We start from the raw sequence: 21,285 nt of genomic DNA on the forward strand, positions 1-21,285 counted from the left end.
CAATCATATTCTAATACTTGTAGTATAAAAGATTGGTACTTACACATGTCTGAGTTCGCAGATGCTGATGGTTTCATTCACCTCCATCTTCCCACCACCACCAGGATGGTCCCTTCCCATACCTCCAGGGGGTCGGCTGCGCTCCGCCTTCGTCTTCAGGCAGGAAATGCAGAGTCCGTACCTTCGGGTTGCAAGCTACGGACAGGGCCTACGCCAAAGAACTTTATAGCATATATTGCTTGCTGGGCTGGTAATAAATGTATAATTGTTACAGTATTTATTCTCCAGAGTTTTTCTGGTAGAACTTTTTCTTCTAAAGTTCACAAAACTGACACATTGTAAGTAATCTGAATTGTTTAATTGTTTTCAGTTTTATGAAATTGTTTCTTGAAATTTAGACATACTTATATTTAACTGAAACTGGGCTGGGATTTCTATTTCTCAGCATGCTTTGTAAATGCTAAAATTAAGTGTTATATAATATTGTTTGTACATTGTTTTTAGGGGGTTTCCATCATGGTGATGAGTAGAGCATGAGTTTGGTTTGAGAACAGATATATGTTATATGTTCAATATTGTCATAGTCATTCAGCAATTGTTATGCTATGCTAATGCTATCAAAGCATTGTGTTACCAATTAGCATTTACTGAATTAGCTAGTTAAAGCTAGCCAAGTTGAACACTAAAATCTCTTGATTGTTTCAAGTCCCAATATTTCGCTGAAAAGACAATCGACAACTGGAGACAGTAGCGTTGTTAACCACCACGCAACCCATGCAATTGTGTAGGGCCCTGCAGGTTTGAGGGACCCCCTGCTGACCAAGTAATTAAATAAGTTGATGAGTTGACCTTATTTATTACATTTAAACATTGGTTCTGTTACCAAATTTTGAATTCTGCAAACATTGTTCGTTGATCAATGTTTATATGTTAAAATGTCTAAATTAAATCTGCTCATCATTTAAAGCAATCGTGTCTGTTATTGGATTAAACTGCTCGATTCATGATACTTAATGAACGTTTGGAAGCGTCAGAGTTTCAATGGAGGGACAGAAATCCCCCAGATTTTATTAAAATAGGCTATCTTCACATGTGTCCCGAGGATGGACGAAAGTCATATGGGTTTGGAACGACATGAGGTTGAGTAAATTATGGCATTTTCATCTTTGGGTGAACTAACACTAACAAATCGGTGAGTGTGCTTTGGCGCTGAGTCAGAGATGGACGCTCACAGTGATTGTCATATATCATATATAACTGGGCAGTTTCTTTTTTTTTTTTTTCAACAACAACGTTTAATTTAGGTTTCATTTAAATACACATAATACTAGGAAAAAATCATATTTAGTTTGTAAAATACACACTGATGTCTATGGAAGCGGCATTTAAAACTTCTAATTTGACACAGTGTTTTATTCACCTCAGAAATACATTGTGTAGGTAACTAAATAGTTTATTATTATTTTTATACTTTTTATTCTTCTCCCAGTTTACCCGCCATTTACTTTCATGTCTTTCGGGAGAAGTGGATGAATTTGCACGTTGTAAATCCGACAATTCTGATTCTCTGCGCTGAAGAGCAAACTATTATGGTGGCGCCAATCACCTGTTATCATCTAACATGATCATTATAAAAGTGTTTAAAAGACAAATCACTAACACATATTTGAGAATCAGAATACCAGATTTCACAATAAGAAGACAAATGTTCAGGCTAAGACCAAGAGGTTTATTTTCTCATAACAAAATAGACTCTGCAGTTTTGAATATTGCAGACAAAGGACAAAATTGAGATTCTTGATGAATCCAAAATCAAGAAGTTTTATATCTTAAAGCTCAGGGGAGAAAGTAGGGCCTACCAAAGTGTAGACAATTTTTGTTATGCAGTTTAAAGTAAATATATATTTTTAAATGTCTCACTTAATTCTATTCAATATTACTGTTGTGCAATTCAGAGTAAAATGTTACGCAATGCTTGGGTGTGGGGGGCCTGAGATCTTGACTTTGCTTGGGGTCCACAAAATGGTAAACCCAACCCTGACTGGAGATCACGTCGGGGTCACCACTTTGTAAGGAGGTCCTTACATTATCATACAACTGCATAACCAATAACACCTTCTGTAACTATAATTACAGTATGTCTTGTCATGTTACTGAGGATGATACTGATACATCCTTTTCATTTCCTTTCTCATATGGTGATAGGAAATAATCAAAATGTAATCATATTACATATACATTACAAGTAATCATAATTCATTCCTCTTCCTGAAGACCTTACCCTCCTGCTGTGGAAAATCAACCAATTAACTTCTTTAAATGTTTTGTGGTCGTCGTGCATTAGCCTAAAGACCAGCTTAATTTACCAAAACATCTTTTCAGGGACATTGCGAGTTACAGGCTAATGTTTTTTTTCTTCTTCTTTCTGTGCATTATAATGAAGGCTTTGTGAAACTGCACAGCTTTTCCAGTTTTTTAAATAATATACTCCTTCCTAGACCAACTATGAGCACATTTTCTATCATGTATGTCTATGAAAGATGATGGAGCCAATCAAAGTAGGTCTGGGACGGGGCGACACGTGCAGCCCTTGTCACGGTAGATGTATTCTCTGTTCCTTCTAGTCTTGTGTTTATGTTGTTATGTGAGCGCGTGTGTTGTGGGCGTGAATGTATGACATCACTTGATCCGCTCCAGCTGATCATCATTACATCACCAGCTGCAAGCAATATCACAACTCCATAAATACTTACCGCTGTTCTATCATCCTTGTCAGATCGTTGTTTGATGTCGTTCGTGTTGGTGTTCCCGGTGTCCAGTTCCTGCCTTGTGTTCCTGTTCCTAGTCTTCGTTGTGGATTCATCTGTCGTCTCACCGTCACCTTCACTGCACGTCTTCACGGATCCTGACCATCGAAGTCCCTGCGTCACTATTCACCACCTGCTTGTACTGCTGCCTTTGTGTTTTCTAATAAACCACTTGCAATTGCTTCCTGTCTCGTATCCAGTCATTATGACAGAACGATCTGACCGCGGAATGGAAGCAGCGAGCGCGTCTTCAGGATCGTTGGAAGAATTCATTCATCACAGCATCCGGCGAATGGACTCACAGCAGCAAGAGATCGGCGACACGGGTCGCGCAGTACAAGCCTTGGTGACGCAGGTGTCCGAGCTCACCCAGCAGATCCAACGCATTCAGACTCCCGCTGCGCCGCCCACACCGGCCGTTCCTCCTGTACCACCAGCGAGAGCCGCCCAGTCAGAGCCCCGCCTACCTGTACCAGAGCCTTACTCAGGTGAACCAGCTTTTTGTAGAGCATTTTTGACGCGCTGTTCAATGCACTTTGCTCTTCAACCACAGACTTTCAACACGGAACAGGCCAGAGTGGCGTTTGTGCTGACGTTGCTGACTGGGAGGGCGGCTCTTTGGGGAACGGCGGTGTGGGAGAACCAGAACCCATGCTGCGCCTCGTTCCAGACCCTCGCCGCCGAGATGAAGAATGTGTTTGACCGGGCGGTCTCGGGGAGAGAGGCCGCTAGAACATTGGCGGATCTTCGGCAAGGAGAAAGATCAGTTTCCGATTATTCAATCGAGTTTCGGACCTTGGCGGCGGAGTGCGGATGGAACGAGGAGGCGCAGTGGGATATGTTCCTGCATGGGCTGGCTGACCACGTCCAGAGGGAGATCTACGCCTTGGATCTGCCCACCACACTGACTGGTCTCATTGATCTTGCTCTGCGGGTGGACGCTCGGCTATCCAGGGTCGAGCGCCGAGCTCCGTCCACCCGTACCTTCGGAGGAGTCGACGGGTCCAGATCCAATGGCAGGGACGTGGTCAGCCCCGTCTACGATCCCGAGCCCATGCAGGTGGGTCGAGCTCGGCTTTCCCGGGAGGAGAGGGAGAGGCGGAGGTCCCAGGGCCTTTGCTTATATTGTGGAGGAGCCGGACACTTTGCATACAACTGCCCAGTAAAAGGCCAAGCCCGATAGTAAACTTGAGGCTACTATCGGGTGGGATCTCCGCCAGGAAGACCTCATCCACGACTACATCTACCTCCACGCTCCTCCCGGTAAGACTAAGATGGTCAGTCCACCAGCACGACTGTCGAGCACTTCTGGATTCTGGGGCGGAAGGTAATTTTATGGACCACACTTTTGCACAGCAGCTTCAGATTCCCCTCAAACCCCTCACACACAGAATCGCAGTCCACGCACTCAATGGACAAGAACTCCCCACTATTTCTCTCTCCACTCAAGACTTAACTCTCATCACTTCGGGCAACCATTCTGAGACTATTTCATTCTACATCATGGATTCACCTCTGGCACCTGTCGTCCTAGGACACCCCTGGCTCATCCAACATAACCCCCGAGTGGACTGGCTTCATAAAGCCGTACTGGAGTGGAGCAAGGAGTGTCATAAGTCCTGTCTCGTGTCTGCCTGTTCGTCTGTGCCTGTTTCTGTTTTTCAGGAGGAAGCAGGGGATCTGTCTAACGTGCCCGCAGAGTATCTGGGCCTGAAGGAGGTGTTCAGTAAGTCTCGTGCTGCTTCTCTCCCTCCGCATCGTCCCTATGACTGTGCTATAGATTTACTGCCAGGTAAGTCTCCGCCTAAGGGCAAGTTATATTCACTCTCTATCCCTGAGAGGGAGGCTATGGAGAAATATATTTCTGATTCTCTAGCAACCAAGTTCATTCGCCCTTCCTCTTCTCCAGCGGGGGCGGGGTTCTTTTTTGTGGGGAAGAAGGACGGTTCTCTGCGACCTTGTATTGATTACCGGGGGTTGAATAACATCACGGTAAAGAATACGTATCCTTTACCGTTGATGTCTTCAGCTTTCGAGAGGTTGCAGGGAGCGTCCATCTTCACAAAATTGGATTTGCGTAACGCTTATCATTTGGTTCGCATTAGGGAGGGGGATGAGTGGAAAACTGCCTTTAACACCCCCAGGGGGCACTTTGAATATTTGGTCATGCCCTTCGGGCTGTCCAACTCCCCGGCAGTTTTCCAGGCATTGGTCAATGACGTGTTGCGAGATATGATCGATCAGTTCATATATGTCTACCTGGACGACATATTGATTTTTTCTTCTTCTCTCCAGGAACATGTGCAACACGTCCGACGAGTGCTTCAGAGGTTGCTAGAGAATGGGCTTTTTGTCAAGGCGGAGAAATGCGATTTTCATGCACAGTCAGTTCCTTTCCTTGGGTACATCGTGTCGTCTGAAGGCATGCAGATGGACCCTGAGAAGATTAAGGCTGTGGTAGATTGGCCAAGCCCGGATTCTCGCAAGGCCCTGCAGAGGTTCCTGGGCTTCGCCAACTTCTATCGGCGTTTTATTCGCAATTTCAGCCAACTAGTCGCACCTCTGACTGCCTTGACCTCCCCCAGAACGACGTTCAGGTGGTCAAACACAGCCGAGGCTGTGTTTACCAAACTGAAAGGCCGCTTTGTTTCAGCCCCCATCCTTGTCGCCCCTGATTCTTCACGTCAGTTCGTGGTGGAGGTCGACGCGTCAGAGGTGGGAGTAGGTGCAGTGTTGTCCCAACGCTCCCCTGTAGACGACAAGATGCATCCATGCGCGTTTTTTTCTCACCGGTTGTCCCCGGCAGAACGCAATTACGACATTGGTAACAGAGAGTTGTTGGCAGTTAAGTTAGCGTTGGAGGAATGGCGCCATTGGTTAGAAGGGTTGGGGGTACCTTTTATCGTCTGGACTGATCACAAGAATCTTGGCCCAAATTTATTGGCCCGTTTACTGTCACCAAGATCATTAGTCCGGTGGCAGTCCGCCTCAAGTTACCTCCAGCGTACAGGAGGATCCATCCCGCCTTTCATGTGTCTAAAATTAAGCCCGTGTTTCGTTCTCACATTAATCCGCCTGTCCCGGTTCCTCCCCCACCGCAACTCGTAGATGGGGAGACCACATATTCGGTTAATCGTATTCTGGACTCTAGGCGGAGGGGACGCGGATTTCAGTACTTGGTGGACTGGGAAGGTTACGGTCCGGAGGAGAGAAGTTGGGTGCCTGCTAGAGACATCCTGGATCACTCCCTTATCGATGATTACAATCGACAGGTAGGGGAGCCTGGGAACGCCAGGAGGCGTTCTTAGGAGGAGGGGTACTGTCACGGTAGATGTATTCTCTGTTCCTTCTAGTCTTGTGTTTATGTTGTTATGTGAGCGCGTGTGTTGTGGGCGTGAATGTATGACATCACTTGATCCGCTCCAGCTGATCATCATTACATCACCAGCTGCAAGCAATATCACAACTCCATAAATACTTACCGCTGTTCTATCATCCTTGTCAGATCGTTGTTTGATGTCGTTCGTGTTGGTGTTCCCGGTGTCCAGTTCCTGCCTTGTGTTCCTGTTCCTAGTCTTCGTTGTGGATTCATCTGTCGTCTCACCGTCACCTTCACTGCACGTCTTCACGGATCCTGACCATCGAAGTCCCTGCGTCACTATTCACCACCTGCTTGTACTGCTGCCTTTGTGTTTTCTAATAAACCACTTGCAATTGCTTCCTGTCTCGTATCCAGTCATTATGACAGCCCTGCCCCGATCTGCAACCACATCTCTTTAATACGACATATTATGTCGTTTTTTATGTCGTTTTAAGAACATTACATCTTTATGGATTATGGATGTATAGTCTATGGAGCAGCAGCTAAGACAATAAAACATAGACAGATTACAGTATAGAGCTCTATGGCTGTGTATTGGTGACAAAAAGTCAACCCCCATTAATGCTGTTCTAATAGAAGCAGGTGAAATACCATTGGAGCTCAGAAGAGAAAAATTATCACTTTCATACTGGATTAGGATAAAAGGACGTGGAGAGGAAAACCCCACAAAAATATAAATTCAGGAGTTCAACGGATGCAGCGGAGGAGTGCAGACGTGTGTTCGTGAGCTCTCGTGGTGGTACCTAGCATCTGCCTTTATCCTGATTTAACCTCTCATTTGACTTCATCTCTCTCCTAGCCTCTTTCCATCTCAAACGGCTCATCACCACAGGTACTCATAAATCAGGCAACCAACTGGACCTGGTTTACACACGCAACTGCATCACTGACAACATTTTGGTGGGACCTCTCCATGTTTCAGATCATTTCCTCATAACTTTCAGTCTACAACTCACTACCCCTGCACCACCAACCCCCCCACCAGTCACTTTCAGACGAAACCTGCGCTCACTTTCTCCCACCCATCTTTCCTCTGCCGTGTCATCTTCTCTTCCCTCACCCTCACAATTCTCATCTCTGAATGTGAATACCGCAACGGATACCTTATGCTCCACTCAAACTTCTTCTCTAGACAATATCTGCCCTCTCTCCTCCAGGCCAGCACGCGCTACTCCCTCTAACCCCTGGTTATCTGAGGTCCTTCGTGAACACCGGACCGAAATCAGGGCAGGGGAGAGGAAATGGCGCAAATCAAAATACACATCTGGCCTGAGTATGTATAAATCTCTCCTCTCTTCCTTTTCTGTTGATGTTCATGCTACAAAATCTTCATACTTCCACAACAAGATCAACAGCTCCTCTAACACACGATCACTCTTCAAGACATTCAACTCTCTCCTCTGTCCACCTCCACCACCACCCACCTCCTCTAACTGCTGACGATTTTGCTAACTACTTCACCAACAAAACAACAACTATCAGCAGTCAGTTCTCAGCTCCACACACACAGGAACCCAGACCGACCCCTTCCACAGCCAATAACCCTCTCTCCTCCTTCTCTCCTCCTTCTCTCCTCTAACCGAGGAAGAAGTATCTACAATTCTCCTCTCCAGTCATCCTACCACCTGCCCTCTAGACCCCATCCCCTCACACCTTCTACAAGCCATCTCTCCCACACTTCTACCAGCACTCACACACATCATCAACTCATCCCTTCAGACTGGCATTTTCCCTACTGCATTCAAGCAGGTTCGGGTAACTGCACTGCTTAAAAAACCAACACTAAACACATCATTTGCAGAGAATTACAGACCTATCTCTCTCCTACCATTCATTGCAAAAACACTTGAAAGAGCTGTTTTCAACCAAGTAACATCTTTCTTGTCTCTGAACAATCGGGCATCCTGGCCAAATCTGCCCCTTGGCCTCTGTCCATCATGGCCTCCTAATCATCCCCATACACTGATTGGCTTCATCACTGTCTCCTCTCCACCAGTAAGCTGGTGTGTGGTGGGCGTTCTGGCGCAATATGGCTGCCGTCGCATCATCCAAGTGGATGCTGCACATTGGTGGTGGTTGAGGAGATTCCCCCCTTCCATATGTAAAGCGCTTTGAGGTCTCAGAAAAAGCGCTATATAAATGTAACTAATTAATTAATTAACAACCAGCTGGATGTCAACCAATCCGGCTTCAAGAAAGGGCACTCAACTGAGACTGCACTACTGTCGGTCACAGAAGCCCTACGGATCGCAAAAGCTGCTTCCAAAACCTCAGTTCTCATTCTCCTGGATCTGTCTGCTGCCTTCGACACTGTGAATCATCAGATCCTTATGTCCAGCCTCTCATCACTGGGCATCACAGGAACTTCACTCCTCTGGTTTGAGTCCTATCTCACAGGTAGGTCCTTCAGGGTCGCATGGAGAGGCGAGGTATCCAGAGCACATCAACTGACCACAGAGAATCCTCAGGGTTCAGTTCTTGGTCCCCTCCTCTTCTCCATCTACACCACATCACTGGGACACATCATACAGGTACATGGTTTCTCCTACCACTGCTATGCTGATGACACACAGCTCTTCCTCTCATTTCATCCAGATGATCCCACAGTAGCTGCACGGATCTCAAGCTGTCTGGCGGACATCTCGGCATGGATGAAGGAACATCACCTGCAGCTCAACCTGGCAAAGACTGAGCTTCTCGTCCTCCCTGCCAATCCAGCTCTACAGCACGACTTCACTATCCAGCTAGATTCATCATCAATCACCCCATCAAGGTCGGTCAGAAATCTTGGAGTAACATTTGATGACCAGCTGACCTTCACAGATCACATCTTAAAGACAGCTCGATCATGCAGGTGTGCACTGCACAACATCAGGAAGATCAGGCCTTTCCTAACTGAGCATGCAACACAACTTCTTGTCCAGGCCCTGGTCATCTCTAGGCTTGATTACTGCAATGCTCTTCTGGCTGGACTTCCATCATGTGCAACTAAACCTCTACAAATGATTCAGAATGCTGCAGCTCATCTTGTCTTCAACGAGCCCAAGAGGGCCCACGTCACTCCTCTGTTCACCTCACTGCACTGGCTACCTATCGCTGCTCGCATCAAGTTCAAGGCATTGACGCTTGCTTACAGATCTATCACAGGCTCAGCTCCCTCTTACTTCCACTCGCTCCTACGAGCCTACATCCCTACCAGAAGCCTACGATCGGCCAACGAGCGACGTCTCGTGGTTCCATCACAGAGAGCCACAAAATCACTTTCCAGAACATTCTCATTCACAGTTCCATGCTGGTGGAATGATCTCCCCACCCGCATCCGGAATGCAGAATCCCTGACAACATTCAAAAGACAGCTGAAAACCCATCTCTTCCGTGAGCACTTAACCTCATAAAAAAAAAAAAACCTTTCCTTTTCCTTTGAATCCTTGCTTATCGGGCTTATGCTACTCTGATTAATGCCTGAACTTCGTATTTTGAGCACTTCTTGCGTTGTTTTTGCCTCTTCACGATGACTCGCTTAATGTAGTCCTAATTTGTAAGTCGCTTTGGACAAAAGCGTCTGCTAAATGACTAAATGTAAAATGTATGTGAACTATTTAATCTGTAGTTAAGAAAAATATATTTCATTGAAACTAAAAAGTTCACCTGCCAAAAGTCTCCAAGATTGAGCTGAACTGAACACGGAGAAGTCTTCTGTGACCTATTTACTGTAAGTATGAAAATTCAGATGCTTATGATTTAGGACAGATTTGACTTTAACCTTACTAACCTGATAATAATCAAAATTAGGTAAAAGGTGTTCAAAAATTGTGCACCATAAAACAATACATATGCGCATATACATATACACACACATATACACAAGGCACACATAAGAAATAATGAGACAAAATGCTTTTATTGAGTTTAGCAGGGAATATTATATCATCTTCAAGCTCAGCACTTACTTAACCATAATCTGAACATGTTATTTCACTGACAGATGCTTAGCTGTAGTATTAATGTAATAAAAAGAAAGTAAGAGACTCTATAACATCTCAGCGTTTATGATTTATCATGCAGCTCAAAGTATTGTGGGTAGAATCTCTCTACAATCTATCCTGATTCATCAACACAGTTTCAGTGATGATCCACTATAAACCCCAAACCCAGGATAGAGCGGTTGAGTGAATGTGGTCTGGACTGTGTGGATGAGGCTCATCGTGTCAGAGACGCTGTAGAAGGACAGAGTTCCTGCACTGTGATCCACATACACTCCTGTTCTACTGCTGATGGGCTTCACAGGGAGTTTAGTCTCTATGTTATTGTGTATGAAATAATACCTGGAGGAAGAGCATAACAAACTCCAGGACTGATCATTACGTCCAAACCCACACTCTATACCCCGTCCCTTCCTGCTGATGCTCTTATATGACACTGATATACACACATTAATCTCACTCCACTCAATCTCCCAGTAACAGCGTCCACACACACTCTCTCTACACAACACTTGCCACACATTATCAAATCTGTCTGGATGATCAGGATACGACTGAAGCTTTGGGTAAGTGCAAGTAATCACTCTGTTCCTGTCAGACAGACGGAGGTGTTTATTCACTGTGTTCAGATCCAGATTGAGCTGATGGGAATCTGATGGAGATAAAACACATCAGAATCAGGAATTATGAATCTGTCTGATCTTTTAATGTATCTGAACTCTTCATGTTCAATATATCATCAGTGTCTCAGTACAGTTTACCAGATATACTGAGCAAATCATCATTGACATGATCAACTATAAAACTCTTCTGTCATGTTTTCTTTCACTTCTCCAGGAAGAACATGAACACACTCAGTGAGTTTTTCTGCTTGTTTTCTCAGTGACTTACATTGTAGGAAGTCGTTCCTGGTCCTGGGAACAATGTTGGAGAAAGTGACTGTGGAAATCAACAGACATGAAGAGTGTGATTATCATGTCAAGAGAAAATGATCCCTGCATCCGTTCCTAAGACATTTCTAATATGATCTTCTACATGATCTGAGATGATGGAGGATCATTTCTGAGAGCAGAATCTCCAGGACTTTACCTCTGTCAGAGATCTTCATCTCCTCTTTGCAGAAATCTTCCAGTTTGACTCTCAGCTGACGGGCAGATTCTCTCACGTCATCAAAAGAGGAGAGAGAACTGAAGGGATTGTCATTTACGTCAGTAGATTCAAGAGGAGCTGAGAGAGACTGGAAACTCTAGAGAAAACAGAAATCAAAGCTCATCACCTCCACACTTCATCAATAACCTGCTCTACTGTCAGATTTGTGCGGCTCTTGTTGATCTTTAATGGATGATTTAATGGCAATGGATGACCATTTATTTAGGAATACATCTGATTTCAGTTGTACTAATGCTGTTGTATGCTCCATGTTATAAACTTCTTGGATTCTTTCCCTCCATTGTGCAACCGTTGGAGGGTGTGGCTTCAGCCAGGAGGCTGTAATTACCTTATTTGCTATTAAAAGAAGGACTCTCAGCAAACATGTTTGGCTGTTCTCTTCAAGATCAGCTGGCAGTACCCCCAGCACAAAGTATGATGGTTCAAGAGGTAGATCTATACAGAGAAATTTTTTTTTATTTCTTTTTGTACATTTTTCCAATATTCTAATATCTTAGGGCAGTCCCAAAATATATGTGTGTGGTCCCCCACCAAGCCACAGCCCCTCCAACAGCCGTCTGAGGTGTTGCTCCATTTTGATGTTATGAATGGAGTTCCAAAATATCTCATTCTAATTTTCCATCCAAATTCCTTCCAGTTTGGACTACTGGTTGCCCTGTGTCCTTGACTGCATGAAGTCTCCCACTGCTTATCTGTAATTATTGTGTTCATTTCTAGTTCCCATTTTTCTTTAATGTCTAAATTATTTTCTTTAAACTCTTCCTGCAATATCTTGTAAATATGTGATATAAACTTTGTCTTTACTGTTCCTTTTGTTATTGATATAAAAAAGTGCTCTATTTTTGTTGGTAGGGAGCAGAGCTTTTCCCATTCTTGATGGTTTTGCAAGTAATGTCTAATTTGTAAGTACCTAAAGAAGTCTTGGTTTGGTAAATCATATTTCTCTTTTAGCTGATCAAATGATTTCAGGACTGCTCCGTCAAACAGCTGGTCCAATACAACTAGACCCCTTTCTTTCCACTTCAGGAATCCTTTGTCCAGCCTAGCTGGGGAGAACTCACAGTTGTTTGCTATCATTATAGCTCTGGAAATAGTCTTGGGTAGTAATTTTTTCCTCACAATTGACCATACTATTAGGGTGTTTTTACTCCATACATTAGCAATCTTCTTTTTCCCCCATATTTCTTGGTTTAGGAATGGGATTGAAACTAATGGCAAATTTGGGCATTCACTCTGCTCCATTCCAACCCATATAGTGTCAGTGTCTTGGGACATCCAAGCAACCATTGATCTGAGTTGGGCTGCCCAATAATATGTTTTCAGACTAGTCAAGTCCAGGCCTCCATTTTCCTTTGGGCAGAGTAGTCTTTTAAATTTAAGTCTGGGTCGCTTGCCTTGCCAAATAAACTTGGATAACCATTTATCTAATATAGTAAAGGTGGAGGCAGGAACATAGATAGGTAGGGATTGGAAGAGAAAAAGCAACCTAGGTAAAATGTTAATTCTTATAGTTTATTTTCTTCCTATCAGGGAGAGTGGCAAAATTTCCCATCTTGTAAGGTCCGCTTTTATGTGGCCCATCAATTTCCCGTTGTTGGCTTTAAACAGTTTTGATAGGTCTGTCATTATAATAATTCCCAAATATCTGAATCCCTGAGACCAGTGGAAATCAAGCCTTTCTGATAATTAGATTGGCCAATGTCCAACTAACATCATTGCCTCTGACTTTGATTGATTGATTTGATAACCAGAGAGTTCTCCATATTTCTTTAAGGTGTCTAGCAGTGCAGGGACAGAAATGACTGGATCCCTTTTAAAGGTCAGGATATCGTCTGCATAAAGAGATACCTTGTGCTCCTTATTTCCCATGTCTTTTATGCCTTTTATTTCCTCATTCTGTCTTATAGATGCTGCCAGGGGTTCAATATTTATAGCAAAGAGCAGGGGGCTAAGACAATCCCCTTGCCTCACCCCCCTCTGTAGGTCAAAGAACTCAGAACAGCATCCGTTTACTCTGACACGAGACTTTGGATTTCTGTAAATAACTCTGACCCAATTTACAAATTCTGGATGGAATCCCATTACAGATAGTGTTTTGTACAGTAAGTCCCAATTTACAGTGTCAAATGCTTTCTGTGCATCAAAGCCTATTAACATTGATGTTTGCTTGTCTCTTTTAGCGCAAGTAATGATGTTTAGGGTTAGCACCCTGTCTGTTAGGAATAAATCCTGTTTGATCTGGCTTAATCAGAGTAGTAATATGTCTTTGAACTCTCTGTGCTAGAATACTTGTCAGTATTTTCTGATCGTTGCATATCAAGCTGATAGGTCTGTATCCCTCACAGAGTGTTGGGTCCTTCCCTTCTTTATGAATCACAGATATAATGGCCTGTGACCATGTCTCCGGAGGGTTGTTCTTAGATAGGGAGTATCTAAACACCTTGGTTAGTATGGGCACTAGGTAATTTATGAAGCATTTGTAAAATTCTCCAGGAAGCCCATCGACTCCTGGAGATTTGTTGCTTTTTAATCTTTTTATAGCATCTCTTATTTCTGTTTCTGTAATTGGTGTTATCATTTGTATTGATGCTTCCTCTGATAATGTGGGGAGATTTAAAGCAGTCAGGAAGGTACGTGAGGGAGCGCAATAATGACAGCATTTTAGCAGATTTCTTTTGGCCGTAAAGCAATTGTTTACATCGCGAGACCTGATATCACGCGATACTTCCTGACGCGGCGGCCGGCGGCCCGTCGGCTCAAAGTTGCAAGTGCGTATTTTCCGCTCACGGGCACCAGGGGGGTGCGAAACGACCACCATTCAACCCGAAATAAATATTATAACCATTCCAATGACTCCGAAGCTGTTCAGTTAAGGTAAAAAAGTTACTTAGTTCATCTTTAAGGTTTGGCTAGTTTTTTCAAATTCTCCCCCTGGAGCTTAAAAATCAGGTTGCCGCCACTACCATGACGTCACAGGAAGTCAATACATGATTTTAATTAGAAATACTGGGATCATAAATCCAAATTTAGTGTGTTTTGAAATTCTATATTTAAAAAATAAATTGGCAGAATAAACCAAATAATAATTAAAAAAAAAATAAAAAAATCCAGAAAACACGAAAGTGATTCATTTAGATGTGGAAATAAAATCGAGAGGTCAGTAATATACCAACATCTCTCTCATATTAAATATTTAAAATAATCATATTAATCATATTAACATGATAATTATATCATGTAAATTGAACTCTAAAAAGTTAAATTACATTCTTTAATGGGAATGTCATTAAAGCCTTTGTTTTATTCACAGAATTAAAGGGCAAACTTTGCTAAATTCATATTTGTGTGATGGAAAGGCATTAATATGTGATATTTTTGCCTTTGTTAATTTAATTTACTATGAAACGTGAAGTACTTTAATAAATGCTTGGATTTAGGGTAATGTAACATTTCTCATTTTATTCTAAACATCGTACATTTATTGTCTAGAGATTGGCATTATATAAAAGCACACTGAATTAATTTTGACATGGAGTGAATACAGAGCGAGGTTTTCTATCAGTGATCGGGCAGCGAGTGATGAGGAGAGAGAAATGATCAACTAGAAATCTCTATAGAAAATAAACTGGACAATCAATTTACTATAAATGAGTTTAGATTTGGATACTGTGCACTGGAACCTGTGAAACTTTCATTGCTAACAAACTACGCTGAACCACCGAATGCTAATGTTGTTCCTACAACCAATATGAGAGCAGAAAAAAATAATGAATGTACATCAGTTAGGAATCATTTCAATGTTAAAGGGATACTTCACCTCTGGAAAGATGAATGTGTTTTTAAAATGGGTCATTTATGTAGAAGAAATGTGAAATTATTTTTGAATTTGGAGCTTTCTAGACTGAGAAAAGCCAAAAAATGTATTTATATTTGTAAAAATGTATTACATGGAGGCTTATGTGAATGAAAGACAACAACTCCCAGAATGCACTTGCTTCGCTGCCCTAGGAGGCCAATCCCAAGCCACGCCTAACGGTAAGAGAGCGCAGTAAACAACAAGGCTAGGCTACAAGTGAGTCTGCTCTGCCCGGGATTTCGAGATCGCCCAAAATGTCCGGGATTTGGCTTTTGCGTTCTACAGTCGCCATTCATTCATTATGTTTACTGTGGCGAGCGAGCAGGATGGGCGGGTTGAAAACATACGGATCTAGCGCCTTCTACTGGCTGTAGTCTTTAGCCTCTGGCCAAAAAATCCTCTGATGAAATGACGATTTTGACGTCATCGGAGGATTTTTTCCAGACAAAAAAATACATAAATCTCTCGTCTCAGGGGGATATGAGGGTGGAAAGCACGGTAATTCGAAAATACTACAGGTTTTCTACTAATACAATTAATGCTAAATCCTGAAGTATCCCTTTAAGAAACAACTTATTTATATAACGCCGTGTTTCCACCGAAATTACCCGGAACAATTTTTCCCAGGAACTTTTTCCCCCAGACCTGTTGCTGTCTATGTTTCCACCGCGGTCTAAAGTACCGTGAAGATTAGGCAAATAGTCCGGTGACGTAGGACTGCGCGCTACTTTACAGTTCCCGCTGGATTTCATCCTCTGAATTTTAAGCTTAATAAAGCCTGAACCTCGTCGTCGGTCCATCGGTCGTATTTTTTAAACTACATTGTTGATTTGAATAGCAAACAACTGTTTGTTTTAAAAAATGGTGGTTGAAATAAAAATGCTGCATGGAGTCAACCAATCAAAATGCGGCATGAACTCAACCAATCAGCATGTTCAGCGCCCAAGTCCCAGCCCTGAAAGTTCCTGAACTTTGAGAAAGTACCCGGATACCCTGGTTCCTGTTACAGTTGGATCAATTATGCGAACATGAGTTCCATCAATGGCTTCAACAACTCCAGGGAAGCCCGAAATCCTCATAAAAGTGGCTTGATTTTGCTGCAAGATTTGAAGATCAGTTGGAAAGTCAATGAACTGCCATTCAGTAGTGGCCAAAAGTGATGTCCGGCAAAGGAAAACTGACAGATTGACCATTTATTCAAATAGTATTAAAACGTGTTAAAGATTTTGTAAGCATATTGTGCTTGAAGTCAGCTGTTTATTTGTGATAACGAACGTCATTTTCATACAAAGAAATTATGAACACATGAAAAAACAAGAGAGGAGAATGAAATATTAACAACTGACTATGTTGCACTCAATGTATGATGCTTTTTTTTCTGTGAGCATTTTAGTTTTTCTAAAACCTGTAGCTCTTCGCCTTTTTTGTCACTTAATATTCATCAATATTATTGATATGCCTGCACTGACACCGTTGTCTGAGAACTGAACTGAGCTGGACGATGACATCACTGTTTTCTCCAGAGCGGCTGTATAGATAAATGAACTAAATAGATAACTAATGATTTTTACAATGTAAATGAATAATCACTGAACTCACTTAAGCTGGATAATGACACTATTTCTTCTAGATCTGCTGTACAGCCCAAATTAACTTTGTTGCATTATTTTCCTGTAATCAATATAAAGCTGCTTTGAAACAATCTGTATTGTAAAAAAAAAACACTATAACAAATAAAGATGACTTGACTTGAAATAATTTTGTCAGATAAATACCTTCACTAAGTTTAGTGTTTCTTCCCTCATATTTTAAACTATTTAAAAAATATAAATGTATATATATATATAAAAAAAAAAAAAATCCTTGCAATTTGATAGTTTAATCAAACTTGTAGGGTCATTTAAAAAAAAAAAAAAACTCCACACACCTCTTTTGACCACTACTGTATGTTTTGTGTGGTCAGTGCCACAATAGTGCTATTTCAGACCCTGGTTACTGTGGACTGATGAGCTCAAGTCATCACCGGTGCACTGCTACTTTTTACCGTCGTCAAAAAATTAGTTATTACTTTCATTTCTGCAGTTAGAGCATTGATTTGTAGAGTGGGAGAAGCTATTCAATTTCTTAAAGGTCTGTTACAAAAAGAATTCCTTGATCAAGCTTTTATCGTTTGATCAACTCTGTCATCATTTAACTCCAATACATTATGGGCCCTATTTTAACGATCTAAGCTCATGGTCTAAAGCGCACGGCGCAAGTGCACTTAGAGCGTGTCTGAATCCACTTTTGCTAGTTTAACGACGGGAAAAATGGTCGGCGCTCCCGGCGCATGGTCTAAAAGGGTTGTCCCTATTCTCTTAATGAGTAATGGGTGTGTTTTGGGTGTAACATGCAAAAAAACAATCAGAGTCTCATCTCCCATTCCCTATAAAAGCCAGTTGTGTTTGCCATGGCGGATTCGCTATTTACATGGAGGAATTTGCAAGCGGAAAAACGCTTCTCTAGCGAGGAAACGGATTTGCTCATGAGCAAAGTTAAAGCGCGCAAGCAAACCATCTACGGGACAAAGTGTTCGCACTTTGTGGACCCGCCTATAGGCGCATATTAGTAGCGCATCTTTAAATAACAAAATATATTGTCCTGTTCTTCTCGATCTCTGTTACCTGCAGGAAATGTATGTGATCCTGTGTGTGTGAAAGCTGCTCCAGCTCAGCGTCTCTCCTCCTCAGATCATTGATCTCCTGCTCCAGTCGCTCCAGTCGTTCTTCAGCTCGACTCACTGCAGTCTTTTCCTGATCTCTGATCCGCTGTGTCGCCTCAGAGGGGCTTCTCTCAATGGAGCGGATGAGCTCAGTTAAGATCCTCTCACTGTCCTCCACTGCTGTGTGTGCAGAGCGCTGTTAGGACACACATCACAATCACACAGTGAGCTTCAGTGAGTCCTGACTGAGACTTCTCAAACTTCTCTTCTTCTCCAGACTCACCTTATGAGCCTCTACAGCCTCTCTCAGCTGCTGAAGATCTTTCTCTTTCTGCTGGATCCTCTGCTGGAACGACCTCTGCGTCTCCTTCAGCTGCTTCTGCAGCACAAACCAATAACACAGATGGCACTTTATTATGTCACTATATCATCATGTGCAAAAAGGTTTGTGTTGATAAATGTTTACGATTTTCACCATATTTTCTGTTAAGATAATATAAAAAAATATGAAAGTCCACTTACAGCTGCTGTTCACTTCTGTGACGTCTGCAGTGTGAATGATGTTTCCTGATCATATGGTGCCAATATAAATAGTGTCAACATTATTTCATCAGTGTGTAGTTTCATACCTGTTTCTCTGTCCTCTGTGCTGCAGCTGATACAGTGTCGTGGTTTTTATGTTCGTCCATCGTACACAGCACACATATAAACTTCTGGTCAGTGCGACAGAAAACCTCAAGGAGTTTATCATGTGTTTGGCAGATCATCTCCTGCAGTTGTCCAGTGGCATCAGTCAAATTGTGTCTCTTTCCTTTAAATAAACTCTCATGTTGTTCAAGGTGACTTTGACAGTAAGAGATCAGACACACCAGACAGGACTTGACGGCTTTGTGTTTTCTTCCAGTACAGACGTCACACTGCACATCTCCAGCTCCAGCGTAACAGTCAGCAGGAAGTTTAGTCTTCTTCAGTTTCTCCACCACTTCAGCCAGCATGGTGTTTTTAGCTAAAGCAGGTCTTGGACTGAAGGTCTGTCTGCACTGAGGGCAGCTGTAGACTCTCTTCTTATCCTCATGATCCCAGCAGCCTGTAATACAGATCTTACAGTAACTGTGTCCACAGGAAGTGGTCACTGGATCCTTCAGGAGATCCAGACACACTGGACACATGAACTCATCCTGAGAAAATCTGGCTTCTGCCATTTTACTGCATGAATACTGAGACACAAACACACAACAGTTCAACTCCACTTTAGTTTCTCTTTCACAAACTCTTCCTGCTTCCTGGTTCTGTGTTTGAGTGACGTGTGCAAAACACACTTGATGGTTTATCAAGTCTATAAACCATCATAAAGCCTCATTCCTGCCGAGTTCAGATTCTACAACAATGAATGCAAAAACATTCACTGTAAACCCTAATGCTCAAAATAATTAATTGGTTTGAGAAGGGTAAATTTAAATTAAACAAATTAGTTATCTTTTATATGTATTTAGAACTATTTTTCTTCTGAGTTTACAAAACTGACACATTGTAAGTAATCTGAATTGTTTAATTGTTTCGAGTTTTATGAATTTGTTTCTTTGAATTTACGGGTTTATGTAACCGATTACCTCAAATATTTTGAGTTCCCTTTCATGCTGCGTCGAGACACTGTGGGAACGCCCCTGCGTGATTGCATCATGAAGCACGTGTGAAATCACTCTAATGGTGTGATGAGACATCATAGGCGGGTGACGTCACAGACCAGGAAACTATAAAGCATACCTAGAAACAGACCGCGCTAGCTTCTGTGTCCTCAGCAAGCGCTGTCTGTGTTACTGTTTCTGTCTGTGATACTGTTTCTGTCTATTTAGTGTTGGATTGGCATTGCAGTTACACACACACACACACATACAGTATATATATATATATATATATTATGGTGAACAAGCAGCGGTTTAAGAAGTGTGCTTTTCCCTGCCCTTGTTTCCTTATGGGTGGGGATACACACGATCTTTGTGTTGCTTGTTTGGAAATGGATCATGCCCAGTCAGTTCTCGAGGGGGCTGACTGTGAGCATTGTGAGAAGCTGTCCATGAGGACACTACACTCCCGCCGATCATTCTTTGAGGAGGACGGTTCGGCTCTCGTTCCTCATGGTTCGGGTCTCGAACCATGCTCATCATGGGGTTCGCAAATGGTTCTGACAGAGGGGTTTGAGACCGGCCCATATATCTCAGCCTTCACCTGCCAGATCCAGTGCTTTATCTCAGGAAGAAGCACCCGCTGCAGTTTTTTCTCCTCGGGATGAGGCACCAGTGCTACAGTTATCCAGTTCTGAGGATCTGGATGTTGTAAGCATTAATGCAGAGGATATTGAGGATTCACCACCTCATACCCCAGCTTATGAGGAGATTTTGGAGGTTGTGACTCGTGCTGTAGCTAAATTAAATATCGATTGGCCAGCCGAAAAAGAAGGAAGTACAAAAGAATGCCTGCTGGATAAACGTTTCTTACCATTGAGATCACAGCCTCCTCGTCGGGGACTGCTGTTTTTTCCCGATCTCCACACTGAGGTGTTGAAATCGTGGAAGAAACCGGTTTCATATTGTGTTTTCAGCCCTCAAACGTCAAACTATAGTAATATCACAGGGCTGAAACAAAACAACATGTTTATGTGACGATGCCTCGGGCTGAAGAGACGCTTGCGAGCTATCTCTCTCCTGAGTCTGTATCATCACTAAAGTCCCAGACATTACCCACCAAGCCTCTCAAAGCTACATTGACGCTGGTGGGTAAAGTGAGTTCGGCAGCAGGTCAGGCTGCAGCATGTTTGCATACAATGTCTATATTGCAAGCATATCAGGGTGACATGCTAAGGGACCTAGATGAAAGTGAGGAAGTAAGCGCTGATGCAATTCAAGAATTGTGTCCCGCTACAGATTTGTCTCTTACTGTACGTACACACCGCCGCCGACTTCAGCAGTTAATGTTCAGCGGCAAGCAGCGGCAAAATGCCAGCAACCAATCGGAATATAGACGTCCTTCGCGCTGGCTGATTCCGGAGAAACATACGATGTAAACTTTCGTTCCTACCAAAACATTAGCTCCGAGAAATTGGAGGAGAAGCTGTCTTGCCAGTAGGGCTGCACAATGTATCGTTTAAGCTGATTAATTGCACAGTTTAACCATCATAGAGTGAAAGTTTATCATTTGCATGTGTTTTTAAGTCCTGTCAGTTTAACAGGGTGCGCTTGACAGGGCATATATAGAACGAGCAGAGAGAAAGAGACAAGATCTGGGGACTGTCCACATCTCAAAGAAGGCTTCGACTAAGAAGAAGTCCTGACGCAGAGGGCAGAAACAGATTCCACTTCATTACACGGTGCCCGTTTCTCTTCGGCACC

At 42.8% G+C, this 21,285-nt stretch overlaps 1 protein-coding gene across 1 annotated transcript in view; it reads right to left on the reverse strand.

Moving 5' to 3' along the window:
• Nucleotides 1-19,194, reverse strand: part of LOC311297888 (uncharacterized protein) — a 42,478-nt gene extending 23,284 nt beyond the window's left edge. Inside the window, exons 1-9 of the mRNA XM_084420363.1 lie at nt 18,529-19,194; nt 18,183-18,278; nt 17,862-18,095; nt 11,262-11,418; nt 11,064-11,111; nt 10,306-10,824; nt 9,838-9,899; nt 3,717-3,845; nt 3,363-3,552 (exon numbers count right to left, since the gene is read on the reverse strand). Coding sequence (XP_084276489.1) covers nt 3,363-3,552; nt 3,717-3,845; nt 9,838-9,899; nt 10,306-10,824; nt 11,064-11,111; nt 11,262-11,418; nt 17,862-18,095; nt 18,183-18,278; nt 18,529-19,101 — 2,008 coding nt within the window. The 5' untranslated portion in view covers nt 19,102-19,194. The remainder of the gene's footprint in view (nt 1-3,362; nt 3,553-3,716; nt 3,846-9,837; nt 9,900-10,305; nt 10,825-11,063; nt 11,112-11,261; nt 11,419-17,861; nt 18,096-18,182; nt 18,279-18,528) is intronic.
• Between the last annotated feature and the right edge of the window lie 2,091 nt (nt 19,195-21,285).

Source organism: Rutilus rutilus, assembly GCF_951802725.1.
Source record: "Rutilus rutilus genome assembly, chromosome: 10".
NCBI lineage: Eukaryota > Metazoa > Chordata > Actinopteri > Cypriniformes > Leuciscidae > Rutilus > Rutilus rutilus.